Raw genomic sequence first — 16,686 nt, forward strand, 5'->3', positions numbered from 1 at the left:
GTCTACGAACCCTCGCTATCAATCCTGGGTGCGTGCCTGTGATGGAAGCCCCCCGAGCAGAGGCCGTACCTGTCCATCTCCTCCTGGGAGTGGGCAAAGGTGCAGTGGGCGCCCCGGGGACAGGACCCCCGCTGGGCGACGTCCCGGCACAGGCTGGTCTTGTAGCGGGGCCCACCCGCCACGGGGCCGGCCCCCCCTTCGGCCCCCCGCCGGCCCAGGAAGGACACCACGCCCTGCAGGCAGGCACGGGCCGCCCCCACGCACCGGCCAAGCTCCGCCCAGCTGGGGGGGGACTCTGCGGGGCAAGCGCTGCTGCTGCCGCCGCCAGTGGAGCCGGGAGGGTGCCCGCTTCGAGCACAGAGGGGACACGGTGTGCAGGAGGGGGACGCCAAGCCCTTTGCAGTTTACTTTCTCATTACCTTGCATAAAAAATGCTTTCGGCATGGTTGCTGAAGCCGTCAACGATCGCACTAGCTTGACATCACACCACAGTATGGGCAGAAATGCTAAAAAAGTATTCTAACAAAAAAAATAGACGCGAGCACGAATTCCATGGTTCACAATTTAAAAATTGCGCGCTTGAGGAGCACCACCTGCTGAATACACAACAAACCTTCTTACGTAAGGTGCCATGAAAGCGCTGCGGCATGCGAACAAAGCACCAAACGTACTCCACACTCCTTCCCTGCTCAGTGCTGTTCCGCAGCTTCGCCATTACGCTCCATGGTTTTGTTGTTCAGCTGTGTTCCGACCATTTTGTGCGCCTGGTGCACGGTGTACGACGGGCCAGTACACAAGCTGCATAGCAGGTTTTAAACTGAAGGTTTTGGAGCATATGGAAACTGCGCGGCTGGGCGGCACTTCAGTGTTGACCCAGTGCATGTACGCTACTGGCGAAAACAGGTTTGGGTGATGAACAGGGATCGCCATGTTTCGTGGCCCCAAAGAAGGGAAGTTCCCCGGTGTGGGAAAAGAAGTTTTGGAGTGCCTTGACAGCACAGAAGATGCTGCACTGTGGGCTGATGACAAACATGAAACCGCAAGCGACTTTTATGAGGAGGAAAACTCCCGATGGCGAGTAGGGGGCCACTGGCATGTAGGGATTAAAAAAGAAACTCATTACATAACTACCTACGTCTTCTTACTGGAAAGGCAAGGTTATGACAGCGCTTCACTGAAAATTTCAACTTTTAAAACTCTGTTGCAAATTTTTCCCGCATAATGAACCCTCCCCCCAAATTCATGCCGAATATTCTGAAAAAAAAAAAAAAAAAAAGTAGGTTACGTGAGTAAACACACATATTCTGAATTGACCTTACAAGAGTAAGCCTGCATATTCTGAATTGATTTTACCATCACCAGTTTTTTCCATAAAACCCTCTTCCAGGAATGCGGACAGCATGGCTGTTCAAGAAAAGCTCCATATGGAACAACCTGATGAAAGGGGAGCGGTGGGAGTCCCCGACTGCCATGAACAGCGGCGGTTGTTCCCCTCCCCTGTGGGAGCAGCAAAGAGGCCCAGCACACGGGTTCGTCACCCATCCCGGCAGCTGGCTCCCCTCACGTGCACGCTTCCTATTGCAGGAGAAAAAGGGGCCAGCACCAATACCCTTGCAACCCCAACGCTTCTCTAGGCGAGACCACTTTAAACCTGACACAGCTCCTTTGCCTGCAAGGCCGCTTGACACACCAGGAAGCAAGCATTACACGCACCCGATGGGAGAATGGAAAAACAGAGTTGGGAAGAACACTCAAACCTCGGCGTCACCAACTTCGGCGTAATGAACTACATTCTCCCCACATCAAGCGTGTATGTAACAAAATCCGTCGTACTTCTCGACTGCTCAAATGGGCTCCCGACCGGCTGGTGTGCCGAGCGTCCTCTTCCAACATGGAACCCCTCATTGCTCAGACCTCCAGCTTTGTTCATGCCGCACTGCGCTTCATCCTGGTCATCCCATGCTTTCTGCTCCTGGAGGCCTGGCAACACTTCTCTGGCCGTACAGCAGTGCTGTATGAGCTGCTGTATGAGCTTCGGGAAACGAAAGGTATCGTCGTTTGAGGATAATGCCAATGGAAACAGGCATGTTGCCGAGTGCTCTCAGTGATTCATGTGCGTAAGGGCGTTCTTTTCACACATGCACATACGATACCGGTAGCAACTGCTGCCTCGGCATTGCTTCAGGAGGCGTAGAAAAACAAGAAAACGTCAGGCGGTGCATTTTATCATGGTGCAGAGCTTTCAAAGCATTAGAGATTCGCTTAAAGTAATTTGATGGTCGCTTTTGCTAGCAGCGCGGATGCAGTCATAGCACAGTTTTTGTCCCCATGTACAACGTTCCTGGCGGCGAGAGTTCCATTCTGGCAGGTGTTTGGAGTGTCCCTTCATGCTTGCCACAGCTGGCCGCCGTGTCGTGCGGGTGATATCAGTGTGCCTGCTGTACAGGCGCCACGTTTCGTGGTTCACGCTTATTGTTAGCCGCAAGTTTCAAGGTGGCAAAATTTCAATGTAATGAAGAAAATAAGGAAATTTAAAGAGTAGGTCACACTTTTACTGCAGTGCAAGCCCATTTGACCAAGTTGATTAGGCTCGCGGGCCAGTGGTAAGTGTTTAGTGACACACCAAACTTCATGTTTTCAATTATTTATTCACACACCCCTCGTTCGAAAGACCGGGGCCCATTTTCCTCAAGCCAAATTAGATACAACAACAGGTTTTCACGCTCAATTTAATCCAATCGCCGTCCAATTTAATCCAGGCACCAGCCAATTTAATCCAAGCGTCATCTAATTTAATTTAAACGCCATCTAATTTGATCCAGGTGCCAACCAATTTAATCCGGTCGTCAACCCAAATTAATCCAGCTGTTAGAAGGTTGTTCAGGAATGTTGTGTGAAATTAGGCGCAGCTTTGCAGACTTTGTTCCATTGTTCCATGTGGTGTGGGGAAAACATGGTGCTTTTTGATCCATTATGTGCAAAATATCTTACGCACACAGCTTAATGGACATGCACTAACACGCGCAAACTGGGAGAGCGGCCTTGTTTGAGCCATTGGTGCCGTATGCTGATCATCTGCGAGATCGTCAGAAGGATCGTCTGCTCGCGTGTTGTGACGCCAGCAGGCTTGCCAGCGTATTTGCAACGCGAGCAAGCGATATTTCTGACGTGAGCAGACAATATTATAATTTGGAAATACTTAGTACTGCAGCAAAGCATTCACTGATTGAAAATCAGAATGCAAAGGGCATTTAAGTAATGTGTTTTTATCAAAGAAACTTTCGAAGGCACTGTTACACGAGGAGCAGACGATACTTCTGACGTGAGTTATCGACGGCGCTCAGACGATACTTCTGACGTGAGTTATCGACGGCGCTTTCGCAGACGATCAGCTCACAGCACGCAGCACCAACGGACCAAAAAGGCCCGCTCTCTTGGTCTGCACGAGTTAGTAAATGTCCATTAAGCCGTGCGCATACGATATTTTGTGACATAATGGATCAAGAAACACCATGTTTTCCCCACACCACATGGAATAAAGTCTGCAAAGCTGCAACAACTGCTAAACACTCCTGAACAACCTTCTGACAGCTGGGTTAATTTGAATGGCGTATATATTAAATTGGTTGTCACTTGGATAATATTCGCTGGCACCTGGATTAACTCCTTCGCTACCGCGCCTATTCAAAATCGTTCAATTTGATCGATACTTTGGGAGCGCCTTTTCATAGCGCTCCAGGTGTTGCTCGAACAAGTAAAGCTGTTTGGAGTTAGATCAGAAAATGGCCTTTCAAAATCAGTTTTGTTTTCATTTTTGCAACAAAAACGTGATTTTTGACACGCGTTTGAATTACGTGGGTGTGGAAAAGGGCGTGGTCATCGCAAGTCCCTGCTACCAACGAAGAATGCGTGCCACTCGTAATTACTCTGCACCAGCGTTTGTTTTTTGCTATGAGGGCGTGAATGGTGAACCAGCAAACGATTTTCAATCGTCAGGTTCGCACTCTGACAGTAATAATCCCAGAGATCGGCTGAAAATGTCAAGCAGTGCCTGTTTGCAAAGCTACTTTATGATTTTAGGAAGTTTTATTGCCTTTGCACACGTTGTTTTAAGTGCTGTGGTAGTTCTACTTACCCCAGGACCATTCGCGAACAGTTTACAACAGTTTCGGTTTCGTTTCTGCATCGCGAAATTCATATTACACTACTACGCAGTTACCCAACTTCAAGGCTACCCAACATGGTGCCTTGAGCGTTTGCGACTGATCCTAGAACAAAGCATGCCGCCCCTGATTTCCCCCCACCCTAACCCGATTTCCGCGATAAGAACTTCAGATGCAAGTCAAAAGACCACACCCAGTCGCCAGATATCTGTTTCGCCGAGGACAGTGCTTCAAACCGGCCTTACACTGCCAGCTGTTCGCCTTCCAGTTTCGTTTCCATACGAGGGTATCTCCGGGGGTCTAGTGTTGCTGCTTAGTTGAACTGTCTATTCGGACGGAGTCTCTGGCAAGTTTTTGTACTATTTCATTTCAGAAATGTCAGGTGGCGCTGCAATGGAGGAGGCTCGTTGTGCTGATCTTTTGTTATCTCGCAACAGCTACTCGTCCAAAGAAGGGCACGATTCAAGTGCATCGCACCTCATTCCTGCAAGCAAGGCTACAATTGCGAGTCAGAAGACGATAATAAAGCTCAGCTTTATATTTTGAGAGATAACTGACCGTGAACATCAACAAGCAACAACCACGGCGTTCCGTTTTCAACTTCATGCATGTTTTTTTCCACATCGCGTGCTTGTCCCAAATATTGTGCTCGCTGTAAATGCAAAGCCAGTCATTGACAAGATGTTTTTACGTTATGTGGGGGCAAATTGGTGCCTCTGATAATGTCAAACCACCGGATTTATTCCAGGGAACCACCCGAAATTGCACATTTTGAATTGGAGGTTGGGCTTCACCGCATGACACGAGCACCGTGCGTGCTAACATTTTTTTTTATATCTGACAAAGTGTTCCGCGCAAGTCGACATTTTTTCTAGGGCGTGCTTTTGAAATGTTTCCCTACAAAATGTATATTCTAATTTTTTTTCTACTACCGGTGGTTTGAAATAGACAACTCCTTTTTTATCATTTTTTTCAACAACTTGACAAAAGTTTGATTTTGATATTTTTTTTTTCACAACTATGCTATATAAAAACATTGAAAAACTGGTGTTATTGGAAAGGCCGTTAAATAATCTGCATTTTGTGTTCCTGTAATTAGTGCCTAACCAATTTTTTTAACAGAAAAAAAAACTGTTTTCATGGACCCCTAATAATCGGTCAATTTTCCTGTGGTCACGAAAGAGTTAAATTAGATGGTGCTTGAATTAAATTGTATGGCAATTGGATTAAATTGAGCAGGAAGAAGTGTAGTTTGCTGACTATTTCGCTACAAGACGCTCTTTGGTAACTTTGATAACAGTGCATGAGACTCTCAATGAGACTGCACCAAGCAGACTTGCAATTACTTGACCAGCCATTCACACAACGGGGCCTCTTTCACCACTGCCTGCGAAGGCACACTTGCTGCATGGCTGTCGGCACAGTGGCTACAAAACACCAACACAAAAGCATCACCCTCAACAACTCAGAGACAACAATTAGGCATCCACACTGCAATTTCAGCATGATAACAAAATTGCACATTACAGCAAAACGTCAACAGCAGGCAATGGCTCTGCCCGTGCGCGTTAAATGACATCGTGTTTTCAATTAGAAACTGGCACCATTTCTTCCCTCTTTTCGAAGGTGGCTGTTTGGGTTTGTGCACTTTGTGTGTGGGTGTTTTGCTCGCACAAGCATGCCTAATATCGGCTGAACTCCACCCAGCGGTTGTGCCACCTGAGCAGCAGGATTGTTGATTGCTTTCAGCGTGTCTTGGGTACCCTTTTTTCTAACATTTACCCGGTTACTAGAAAATGGCGGTTGTTCACAGACCACGTCGCCGATCCCCACCGTTAGTGATGAGCTGTCTGGCGTGAGTAGTAGCATGCCCATTGCATCCGTGTCAGCAAGAGCTTTTCGATACTTTATGGAAGAGCTTTCTACGATGAGGAAATCAGAGCACACTCAACTGTCTAATTAGAGCAAACGACGTTGCGGCACCATGAGATCTCAACCATACAATATAAAGTTACTCGAGCCTCCTCAGGAAAAATTCAACGCACACTTTGGGTCCCCTTTGCATCAATCCAGCGGCTTTCTCGGGTGCACATCACGTAGCAGACGCTCTTTGTTTATGATTAACAACAGTGCTCATACTGGAGACTGCTAAGGCCCCACCACATGAAGATGCCAACCAGGGCTGGTGGGCTATTGTAACGGATTCATTACAGGGTCCAAAATAATTTCATTCATGCATCGAAACAAACGCTTGCCCAACGCCGTTGACACCAGCAAGCAGTTTTTCAGCACATTCCCCCCTCTTCCCTAGAGGCACCTAGGCACGCGCTGTACCTGTACCCTAGCGTGTGCATGTTCGGGAAAGCCACTCAGTGGTACTCACCGCCGCAAGGGTAGGCCAGCAGGCGGTCGAAGTGCGGCCGGAGGGCGGCCAGGCCCGCAGGGTCACCCGTGCGCTGCAGCGCCAGGGTCAGCTCGTGCAGGCTCTGGGCGAAGGACTGCGGGCTCTGCAGCTTGTCCACCAGGGACTGCATGTGTGAGCGGTGGGCGGCGTCCCCGTACAGCAGCGAGGACCACTGCTCGGGCGCTATGCGCAGGCCGGCCTCGCTCGCAATCTGCACGATCTGGGCATCGTGCTCCCGTCGCAGGGCCTCGTACGAGCAGAACTCTTCCCGCAGCTGCATCAGGGACGAGTCCCCCTCGCGCTTCGACACCTGCGCACCCACAGAGAGAGCAGCTCGCAAGGGGGCGGCCACCAGCTTCCCGGGTGTGCGTGCGTGAGGCTGCTTTTGTTCAAGCAAAGCTGGTACTGGCAGACTCGTGTTGCATATGCCAAAACCCTCCTCAACCACAGCCAGAAATCTCCTGCTCCCTCCCTCCAGAAAAGGGAAAGTGAGGCTAGCTCGCCCCATTTCTTGCCAGTGCAATCAAGGCTAGCTGCACCATGGGTAGGCCACACTTGGTCCACTCCGCCAAAGAGCAGGTGCAACACATCCCTTTGCTGGGATGCGGCGCACGGAAAAAATGCGACGCCAGCCTGCCTGTTCTGCAGCCAGATGATGGAGCGGCGACAGCCCATCCGCTGTCACATTTGTGGCACATTCACTGCGCACCAATCCTCATGCAAAGTTCTACTGATGTTATCTTGACATATGCAAGCACCACTTGCAAGTCCTCATTTCTTCTTCCACACTGCAACACCTATCGAACATTTTGTTGTCTCCATTCCTTCAGAAGCTCCACTAACTTAGCTAGGCCCACTTTCCCAAAGCCCAAGACACACTGGTTGGCAGCCTAATCTTGTTGGCAAACTATTTCAGGGTATAGACTTCCCCAAGCTACGAGGCACTTTCCAGAAACTTCCAGCGAATGAGCCACAATTAGATGGAGCTAAATCTGCAAACTAGCCTGTGCCAAGCAATCTACTTCCCAGGCTTATGACTTGGTCAGCCATTTCAGCCTCCCACGACGCGTGTGAGTGGGCCCTACCATTCCCTTTGGAAGAGGTGCGCACCGCTGGCATAAGTGGCTGCTACACCAGCTGTCGGCACGGAAACAACAGGGCAGGTTTTTCATGAAATCATGCTCTTTAACTTGGAAACAATTAGGCGTTCATAGAGGCTGCTGAATGACAAAATCATGCATTACAGCTAAACATTAACAGCCTGTAACGGCTCTGCTCGTGAGCGTTAAAATAAAATCTTATCACTGATAAACTGCACCAACCTGAAAGCATCACATCTCCCTCCGACAGCATGATGTTATCCTAGCCTTTCATTCATTCGTCTAGCCATGGGCCGTTTTCGTGTCAGTCCAGTGGTTTTTTCTGTAGCACGCCGCGTAGCAGGTTGTGTTTGAGACTCGCAAAGCGTTTGGGGTGAATTAGGCCTGGCCGTGTGAGGTGGCCTACCAAGGATGGAGGGTCATTCAACGGATTCTAGAGAGGGTCAAGATACGCCACCTGATAAGAAACGTTCCTTGATTTGTTCCAATCATGGGTTGAAACAAATGCTTGCCTGATGCTGGCGACACCAACAAGCAGTTTTTTGGCGCATTCCCCGCTTCTTCCTATAGGCACCCGCCGTGCGCGGCTCTAGTCAGACTTCTGGGCAATTTGGCAGTCCCTTGTAAACACGTAAAGCACGAAATGGACAAAAACAAAGCCTGTCGACCTCCTCTGTCCATCTAAATTTTGCACTTTACACGTCCCTATACTCTTCCATTTTGGGGAAAGTGCCAACTAGTCCATCTTATTGGGCTTTGAGAAAGTGGGCTAACTCGCACACATGTTGTAGTTTATGAACTAGACTATATACTGCCAATACGGCTGCCAAGAAGCAGTTGACTAAAAAGTGGGCCCTGGTCTTCGCACTCCTTTCTCAGATGTACTCCATGTGACTCCTTGAAGATGAGGATGAGAGACTTGTGGGGGGCCCAGAAAGGAAGCCCCAGACACCCATGCTTCCCTCGACAGCCTTGGGGATACCCCAAGGGAGAATTGGCAAGTGCAAACAAAGGTTGTGCGCCAAGGCAGAGACCCTAGCGGTTCCCTCCTCTCCCCCCTGGTTCAGTTTGTGTGGCCTGCAATCAGCACCTGCATAGTGGCAGTGCATGTATTTCAATGACGCCACCAAGAACACTCATTTGTGGTCTTTCCCTTACGCAATTCGAATGACCACGGTGAGTGGGTGTGGAAGGCCGCTTATCAAAAGCATAAAGACCGGCATAATGGTAGAGGACAATGAGACAATGAAGTGCCAGGAGTCTGAAAACATGCCCCTTGCCCCCCCCGCCAGGGCAGTGAGAGTCCAAGCACATACAAGGAATCCCTTGGTACTTCATTTCAAGATATGGTACAGCGTGGAAAAAAAATGGGGACTGGAACCAAACAGGACCTTGCCCCCAAAGGTGCCTGAAGGTGCACGGAGGCCAAGTTTTTTAAAAGCCCGGCTTCACCTAGGTAACGTCCTGTCCTTGGTTGAAAACCGGGGTGTGTCTGCCATGGCTGCGATGAAATGTTTGCAAGCACAGAGTTTAGGGGAGTGCCATTGCGACCGGCCACCACCCAGGACCACTGCCCTTGTTTAGCAAGTGTGTGCGTGGCTTCCCTACGCGTAGCCCATTTCTGCCAGCAGCGCGAGGAGGAGAGCGGGCACCTTGAAGCAGGAGGCCCGGTAGAGGAGCTGCACGACGTGGCCGATGCTGGTCTTGGAGGCCTGCGGGAAGTGCGGGGCGAGCCGCTGGACGACGAAGAGCACAAGCACCTTGCGGGACAGGGGCGAGCCGTCCTCCAGGGCGAGCAGCACCAGGCGCAGCACCTCTTCCTGCATGTGGGGGCCCAGGAACTGGCAGCCACGGGCCCGCACCGCCGCCCACAGGGCCGCACTCAGCTGCTGGCCGCCCCCGCCCTGCTGCTGCTGGTGGTGATGCTGCAGCAGCAGCTCCAGGGCACAGCGCTCGCCCAGGGAGCGTGCCGCCCGGGCCGCCCGCGCCCGGCCCTCGGCCGCCGCCAGCGGGCAGTGCACCAGGGCCAGCAGCTTGCGCTGCAGCGGCCGGCTCAGCCAGCAGCCCCCGCCGGCCGGCCGCAGCAGGAGCGCCATCTCCCGCAGGCAGCGCCCCACCGCCGCCTCCTCCCCCGTCTCGGCCTGCACAGGCATGGCGGGGCCCGCAGCGCCCTGCCACGCTGCCGCTGCTGTACCCTCCGCACACCACAGCACGAGGCACGCACACACACACTCCCCGCAGGGCCACAACAGCAGCACCGTGATGGGGCCACAAACAACTCTATGCTAAACAAAGCATTCAGGCTACTGCAGTGCTCGCAGGGCAGCGTCTCGGGCTTACTTCAGGAGAGCTTACCGCTACAATTAGGCAAACACAACTGAGCTCCCGATGAGTCTGTGAGCAAGCCCAACTGGATGGCGCCATTTACAGGTGCCCCGGGCCCACATCCTCTGCACTTTCCCTGTCTGGCATGCATCTATAAAGTAGCATTGCTAACTGAATTACTTTCCAGATGTGCCAATTACACAGGCGGGTTGATCATATAGTCTAGTTGGTTGCTGTTAGCGTTGGCAATCTCTCAAATGAAGCTGTCTTATGATGCAGCGGAAAGGTGAACACCCCATGCCTTCCACCCCACAAAATTCCAGCTGTTGCTGCTCAAAGCCAGGAGGCAGCACTCCTCAAGTTGGGGCCCAAGAGTTGGATCGAGTGGTAGTACTAGTACTAGTATGTACGTTTCTCTGGCCAAAGAGTGTTTAGATGATCTTTGTGGATACCCCCCCCCCCCCCCCCCCACCCCCGTATATGGATAAAAAATATAAATGGGAAGCATGTGACCTACTTAAAATGGTGAACACATGCCCTTAGTGCAAAACGCAAAGATGGTTACAACATGCCAGGAATCACAGAACATGCCCGCTGCCCTAGACAGGGCAGTGAGGGTGCCGGAACACGACAGGTCGCTCAGTACCTGACTCATTTCTGAGGGAGTCTGAGGTTACACGCAATACGATACCCGCCTGCAGTAGCTAAACCTGGGACCTCCTCTTGTATACTCACACTGTACTCATTGAACTTGCTTTCAGAAATTAACTTTGAAATTTACATATCCAATGTACCCGAGGTAGGGCAAAAGGCATTGACTTTGCATCACAAGTGAACCGGCAAAAAACAACAAAGGATGTCGTGTAAGTGTTTGGGGAAATACCGGTTTCTACCACCATAGAGCTTCTCAATATGTGAGAAACTCTATGGTGGAGAAACCACCACAACTTGAGCACTCAATTGTAAAACGAAAGAGCAAAAGCTGCTGTCTGCACCTGCAGCACCGTGGTAACGGCGCTCTGTCTGAAAGGTGTGACCCATTAGGAACCTGCACATGGATCTTTCTATGGTTCAACTTTCGCTTCTAGTAATGCCTGATGGTGGCTTCGAACGGTGCAACCCAACGAGCGTAAAGTTCCCCAAAGGCACTTCCAACGCAGTTGGCACATGGTTTCAGGGGGGACACTGCTCTTTAAAACAGTTTCCTTTAATTGTTAAGTAAACTCTGTGAAACTTGTCAGTCTTGCTGCTTTCCCCCCCCCTTATTTCAAATATGCCATTAGTTTTTGAGTCAGTCAATGAGTTCCCAAGATAATTAGAGATAATTAGTCATTTTTGGGGGAACAACAGACAAAACAGTGTTAGCCATGAAACTAATCTTGATATTTTCCAACACTCTGAACCCTGGTACATGCAATAAGAGAATAAGTTTTTTGATGCACTGCCTGGAACTAATTTTACAGCTCATTAAACCTTGGTGGCACCAGTGGCAAGGAAGCATTTCAAAATGCCCATTTCAAACACCAAAGTTCAATGAGCTGTAAAATTAGTTCCAAGCGGTGCAGCAAAAAAAAAATGATTCTTATTGCACTCACCAGGGTCCATAGTATGGAAAATATAAAGATTATGGCCAACACTGTTTTGTCTATTGTTCCTCCAAAAATGACTAATTCTCTCTAATTATCTTGGTAACTAACTGAATTGTGTCAAAAAATAATGGCATATTTGAAATCTGTGGGAAAAAAGCAGCAAGACTGACAAGTTTCACAGAGTTTAGTTAAAAATTAAAAGAAATTGCTTTAAGTGTCCCCCCTTCAGGAGCACCGATTTCCAGTTTTCCTACCTGCCCCGCAGTTGCTTTTCCAACCTGTCACATGCAGAAACTCCTGGACGCCCACAGCATTGCTCGAGTGAGGGCTGCCTCGTACCGTGGCTCAAGGAGGGCCCAGTGGCCTTCCAGTCTGCTCAGCCTTTTCTAACGGTTCCGGCTTCGGGCCGCTGCTGAACAACTGCCCAAGCAGAGAAGACCTCATTGAGTGCATCTGCAGCAACCAGACAGACTAAAGCTTTAGGGCTGAAACAGCGGCAGCATTCATGTGTGCTTTTATGTTATCATGCAATGCAGTTCCTGACGCAGCTGACACAGAACAAAATTCCACCTTCTACAAGCCTGTAGCTAGCTTTCATTTGTGCTTTCTCGAAATTTGCGCTTTTCAGACGCTAGAAACGGAGTTAGAAAAAAGGCGAAACAAAAGAACAAACTGGAGCAAAGGCACCACCTGGAGCCCGTTAGCTCCGCTGCATGTCACTGATCGTCGTGGAAAGACTTGGGCTCCAAAAGTGCACAGTTTCTGTTTGCAGCTTCTCTAAATGCCAAGTACTTGACACTTGATACCTTCTGGCAGCAACACTAACAAGTCCGGCAAAACAGCACCCGAGGGAATGGGCAACACCACTTGAACGAAACAGAGTTGGATGAGGAGACTCCGATGAAATGAGCGCGGCTTCGCCAAGAGGGTGTTCACCGACATGTCCTGCACCCAGCTGTGGTCGTCATGCGTGCATATGAGAATAGGTGCTTGCCTAACCAGGGTGCCTTGAGGTGAAGCTCTTTTCTTAGTTTACAGCGCTCAGTGTGTCTGGGAAAACTTGGCACTGAACACTGGCTTGTTGAACATGAAGCGTGTCACGGCTTCCCCATCAAACAAGATGTGGAGGTTGGAAGGGGGCATCCAATCCTTAGCGGGAAAAGCTCATTGGTTTCATTTTTCTCTTGTGCATCGCGCATCTGTTTGGGGCTCATAGGCCCAAGAATTTCCTCAGACAGCCTGTTATCTAAACCTGGATATGCTAGTTTTTCCATGACCAACAAGCACAAATGGTCACCACATCCAGGTCATATGTGACATCAGCAGCCTTCACTTCGGAGGCATGAAATTGTAATCAGGTCGAAATATACAGGAAAGTTACACACCGCACACTGGGCCTGTGCAAATATGTAGCAAACATTTGTTTCCCCTTGCAAGCTTGACCATGGTGGCTCATTTCTCCCCTTGCTTTTCTGCCCCAAGCACCAAACGTCCCTCTGTGCCTTCCCCACCCATTTGGTGCACTATTGACCAATTTCACCGCCTGCTTTAGAGCAGGCTCCTCGTGAAACTTTGCACTACACAAATCGGAAAGCACACCTGCATGCCCTTCAGAACTGCGCAAATCTTAAGGGGCGCTCACAACAGTGCGCACAGCAACGAATCGCACATTGCAGTAGCCACCACCCACTGGGAAGACCCCAGAGCAAACCGTTAGCCTGAAGCCCGACAGTTGCTGCTGCTGTTCTAGCAAAGTGATACATGCCCACAGAGGGGCACCTCTGTTATGCAACACAAACATGAACGTGCCTCCAATGCGAAGTCTGCACTTCAAGAGATTCAGAGAGAAGCAGTTTTGGGTAAATTATAAAACAGTGAAACAGGGCATAAACGAAGACAGTAAAAGAAGGCACAGACACAAGCGCTGTGTCTTCTTTACGGTCTTCGTTTAAGCGATGTTTCACTGTTTTACGATGAACCAACTAGCCCAAACCCAAACGTCGGTTTCAGTAAATTATAATTTTCCCTCGAAGCTAACGTCTAGCAGTTCGAGAAAGCTTTGCCCACTTATCACTGCGACATAATATAGTTACTTCTGAAGTCAAGTACGCCTAATCAAATCATTAGACACAAGCAAACCACACTGATTGCAGAACGGAATGTGCTCCTGGAAGCAGTTATTCATGCCAGCAATTTTTTCCGAGCACTTCAGGAGAGCATTGGTGTACTTTGCCTTGACTGACCAGTGTTGTATTTTGTTTTAATTTCTTTTGTTTATTGCCCACAAAAATTTGAACATAGGTATGTACACCCAAGAGCAAAACATTAAGAACCACGAAAGCAGCAATTTTGGCTTATTTCTCTGCCGCACGGCAGCCTGGGGTACTATGTGCCGTATTTTTCATTACTTCAGTAGCTATACGACATCTTACATGCACGCAGCAGTTTTTCGGGCTGCTACCGGAAGAGATAACCTAAAATTGCCATTTTCATGGTCCGTAAGCTTTTGATCGTGGCTGTACATATTTGCAATAATGTGTATATTTGGGACAGCATGCCTGGCCTGCAGTATTCGCACTCAACAAGCAAATACAAGACCTCAAAGCAAAACATTTGGCTTGAATTCCAGCGCACAGCAGCCAACCGTTTCTGCTGTTAGTCTAGCTAAAAGTGTTACATTACATACCCACAAAGTGGCCCACTGCCATAATGGCGTATCAAGGAGGACTGTACGCTGCCTTGCACAGCACATGACACTGGCTGATGCAGCCAAACCGCCAATTTTCTTTTTTTACCATTTTACAAGTTTTTATTACGCAGGCTCTGCTTGGGACTTTTGGGGAAACGGACATGAAAAAAAAACTCGCGCTTTACTGCAGTTGACTTTTGGCAGTTGGGTTATTCTTTCAGCTACAAAACGATGAACTTGAAGTGGTTTGGGTTTAGTTTATGTCCCACAGGTTACTTCTGGCCCTCAATATTGGCACTTCAGTGATCACAGTAGAGGGCCCAAGAAAAAAGTCCAGGTCTCCTTGGAGTGCCAAGCTAGCTTCGGGGGGCTTTTGCGGAAACTGCCGCGAGAATGGGCACACCCAGAGCACAAATCCCTGCAACTGCTCCTAAACATGCATCTCCAGGTGCCCCGGATCCCTCGTAGATGGGGCAGCATTGATGAAATGCTGCTCTGCTCTAGAGCGACTACACTGCGGCAAGAAGCAGCAATGTTGGAGGGTGCTCACAAGACGAAACCGAATGTATGCCTACGACGACCCAGGCCTGCACCTCCCCGAACATGCTGCAAATGACAAGCGAGAGCGAAGATAAGGAAGGCCGTTTACCTGCGGCGCGCACCATAAAAGAAAAAATCGGACAAAGTTTATCTCGAAGCCCCTAAAAAAAGGCCAGAGATATAAACCGAGACAGCTGAAGCTGTATCGCATCTCAACACGCGCTTGCACGGCCGCTTCCAGAACGAGCTATCGTGGAACGTCTTCGTAGCTGCTCCGTCGGAAATGTACGCTTTAACCAGACGGGCCGCCTGAAAACGATAAGATTTCTTCTTGGGAGTGCGGAAACCGATTAGTTTGCGGGGCCAGCTTTTAGGAAGCGGGGTTCCGTAGCAAACGTCACTACACCTTTGTTTCTTTTTACGTGCGTGCGTGCGCGAGTGTTGTTTTCTCGTGCGAAGCCGAAAAGACAGGTTTCCCCGCGCGGGCTGCGGTGCAGTGCGCGTTCGAACGCGACGCAGAACTTGAGGGCCAAGTGTCGGCGCTTACCGTGCTGGGAACAAGAAGCCGGCGCGTTCGGCCCGCTGCTGGCGAGAACTAAGCTGTGGTCGGCGGAGCGGTCTCAGAGCCCACGGCCCAAGGCGGCCCGAGCATAGCAGTCCGCGGACTCCAGTGCAGGCTACGCGGGCAGCCAGAACAGGGACTTGAGCCGCACGATGAGGTGGAAGCGTTTGCCTTTCATCGTCCCAACAGCCGAAACATCACGGGCCGCTGGCGCTGGCACCACCGCGAAACTCGAGCCGCCGCCGCCGCCGCCGCCGCCGAACGGCTGCTTCTCGCCGACCAGGCCGCGCGCGGCTTACGATCACAGGCTCGCGCTGATCGCGCTCTGCACCACACAAGACGACGACGACGACGGCTGAAGGAGCGACCAAAGCGGCGACGACGGTCCAGATACGCAACCACCACAACCGCAACCTCGCAACTGGAATTCCCGCAGGCGACCACCTCATAGCACTCGCGCCCGTTCAAGTCGAGCAATAAAACGCTCCTGAAGAGTTAGCTCTGGCACCGCTAGGCGACGCCACGGCTACTTGCACAGATAACAACGCGTGTAATGTCTCTATCCGCACTCCTAGCGCGAAATTTGGCCTGCTCTTTCTGTGCTTTCTGCATGAGTTCAGAATTAGTTCAGCCAGTTCAGCGCAGGTGCAGCCACTGCAGAACTGGTCCTGCACTTTTGTCATCTGCTTCTGCACCTCCTCTCAGGGAAGTGCACAGAAAGCCGTGAACTCATCCTGCACTCTCTGCACCGTCGATAAATCGAAGAGAGAAGTGCAGGCGCCGCGCGCTGCATTAGAAAATCGAAGAGGCGAGTGCTGCCCTACCTGCATGCCTACCTGAATGAGTTTAGCGAGCGCAGTCAAGTCGAAGACACCTAAGTTTAATGATGTCCACTCCTAGCGCGAAGAATTTTTGAATTGTTCTCATGCACTCAAATAAACTAATATATATATATATATGCTTTATACTCTTCATTTAATTCTATCGCTGCTCTTAGATGATGATTATGATGATGATTTCTATTGGTTTCCCCTTTGTATCGGGCAGGCTCAAAATACTTTTTTTTTTCTGTTACAGGTGGTAGCTGTTCTAGGCAATATTCCTTTCTCTGCTTTTCGTCCACCAGCATTCTAATCTGCTTTTCGCCGCCTCGACAACCTTGAAGCCATGCAGATTTGGATGGACACACATTCCAACAGTATGTGCCGCATAGTTTCTGTTTCTTTTCAGCAGACCACGCATACCCCATCATTTTGTGTATAAGCAACCTGCTCTAGCCTCAAAAAGCAAAGCACTTCCCTGGGAATTATCGTA

At 50.0% G+C, this 16,686-nt stretch overlaps 1 protein-coding gene across 4 annotated transcripts in view; it reads right to left on the reverse strand.

Moving 5' to 3' along the window:
* Positions 1-15,846, reverse strand: part of LOC144180172 (roquin-2-like) — a 46,173-nt gene extending 30,327 nt beyond the window's left edge. For 3 of the 4 annotated variants that reach the window (XM_077708567.1, XM_077708561.1, XM_077708576.1), the window contains exons 1-4: positions 15,358-15,846; positions 9,320-9,838; positions 6,547-6,877; positions 70-295 (exon numbers count right to left, since the gene is read on the reverse strand). In XM_077708567.1, coding sequence (XP_077564693.1) covers positions 70-295; positions 6,547-6,877; positions 9,320-9,820 — 1,058 coding nt within the window. In that variant the 5' untranslated portion in view covers positions 9,821-9,838; positions 15,358-15,846. The remainder of the gene's footprint in view (positions 1-69; positions 296-6,546; positions 6,878-9,319; positions 9,839-15,357) is intronic. The other variant, XM_077708572.1, reaches the window with a different exon arrangement.
* Between the last annotated feature and the right edge of the window lie 840 nt (positions 15,847-16,686).

This window comes from Haemaphysalis longicornis, unplaced genomic scaffold (genome assembly GCF_048455015.1).
Source record: "Haemaphysalis longicornis isolate Haplotype H1 unplaced genomic scaffold, Haemaphysalis longicornis Haplotype H1 scaffold_1, whole genome shotgun sequence".
Taxonomy (NCBI): Eukaryota; Metazoa; Arthropoda; class Arachnida; order Ixodida; family Ixodidae; genus Haemaphysalis; species Haemaphysalis longicornis.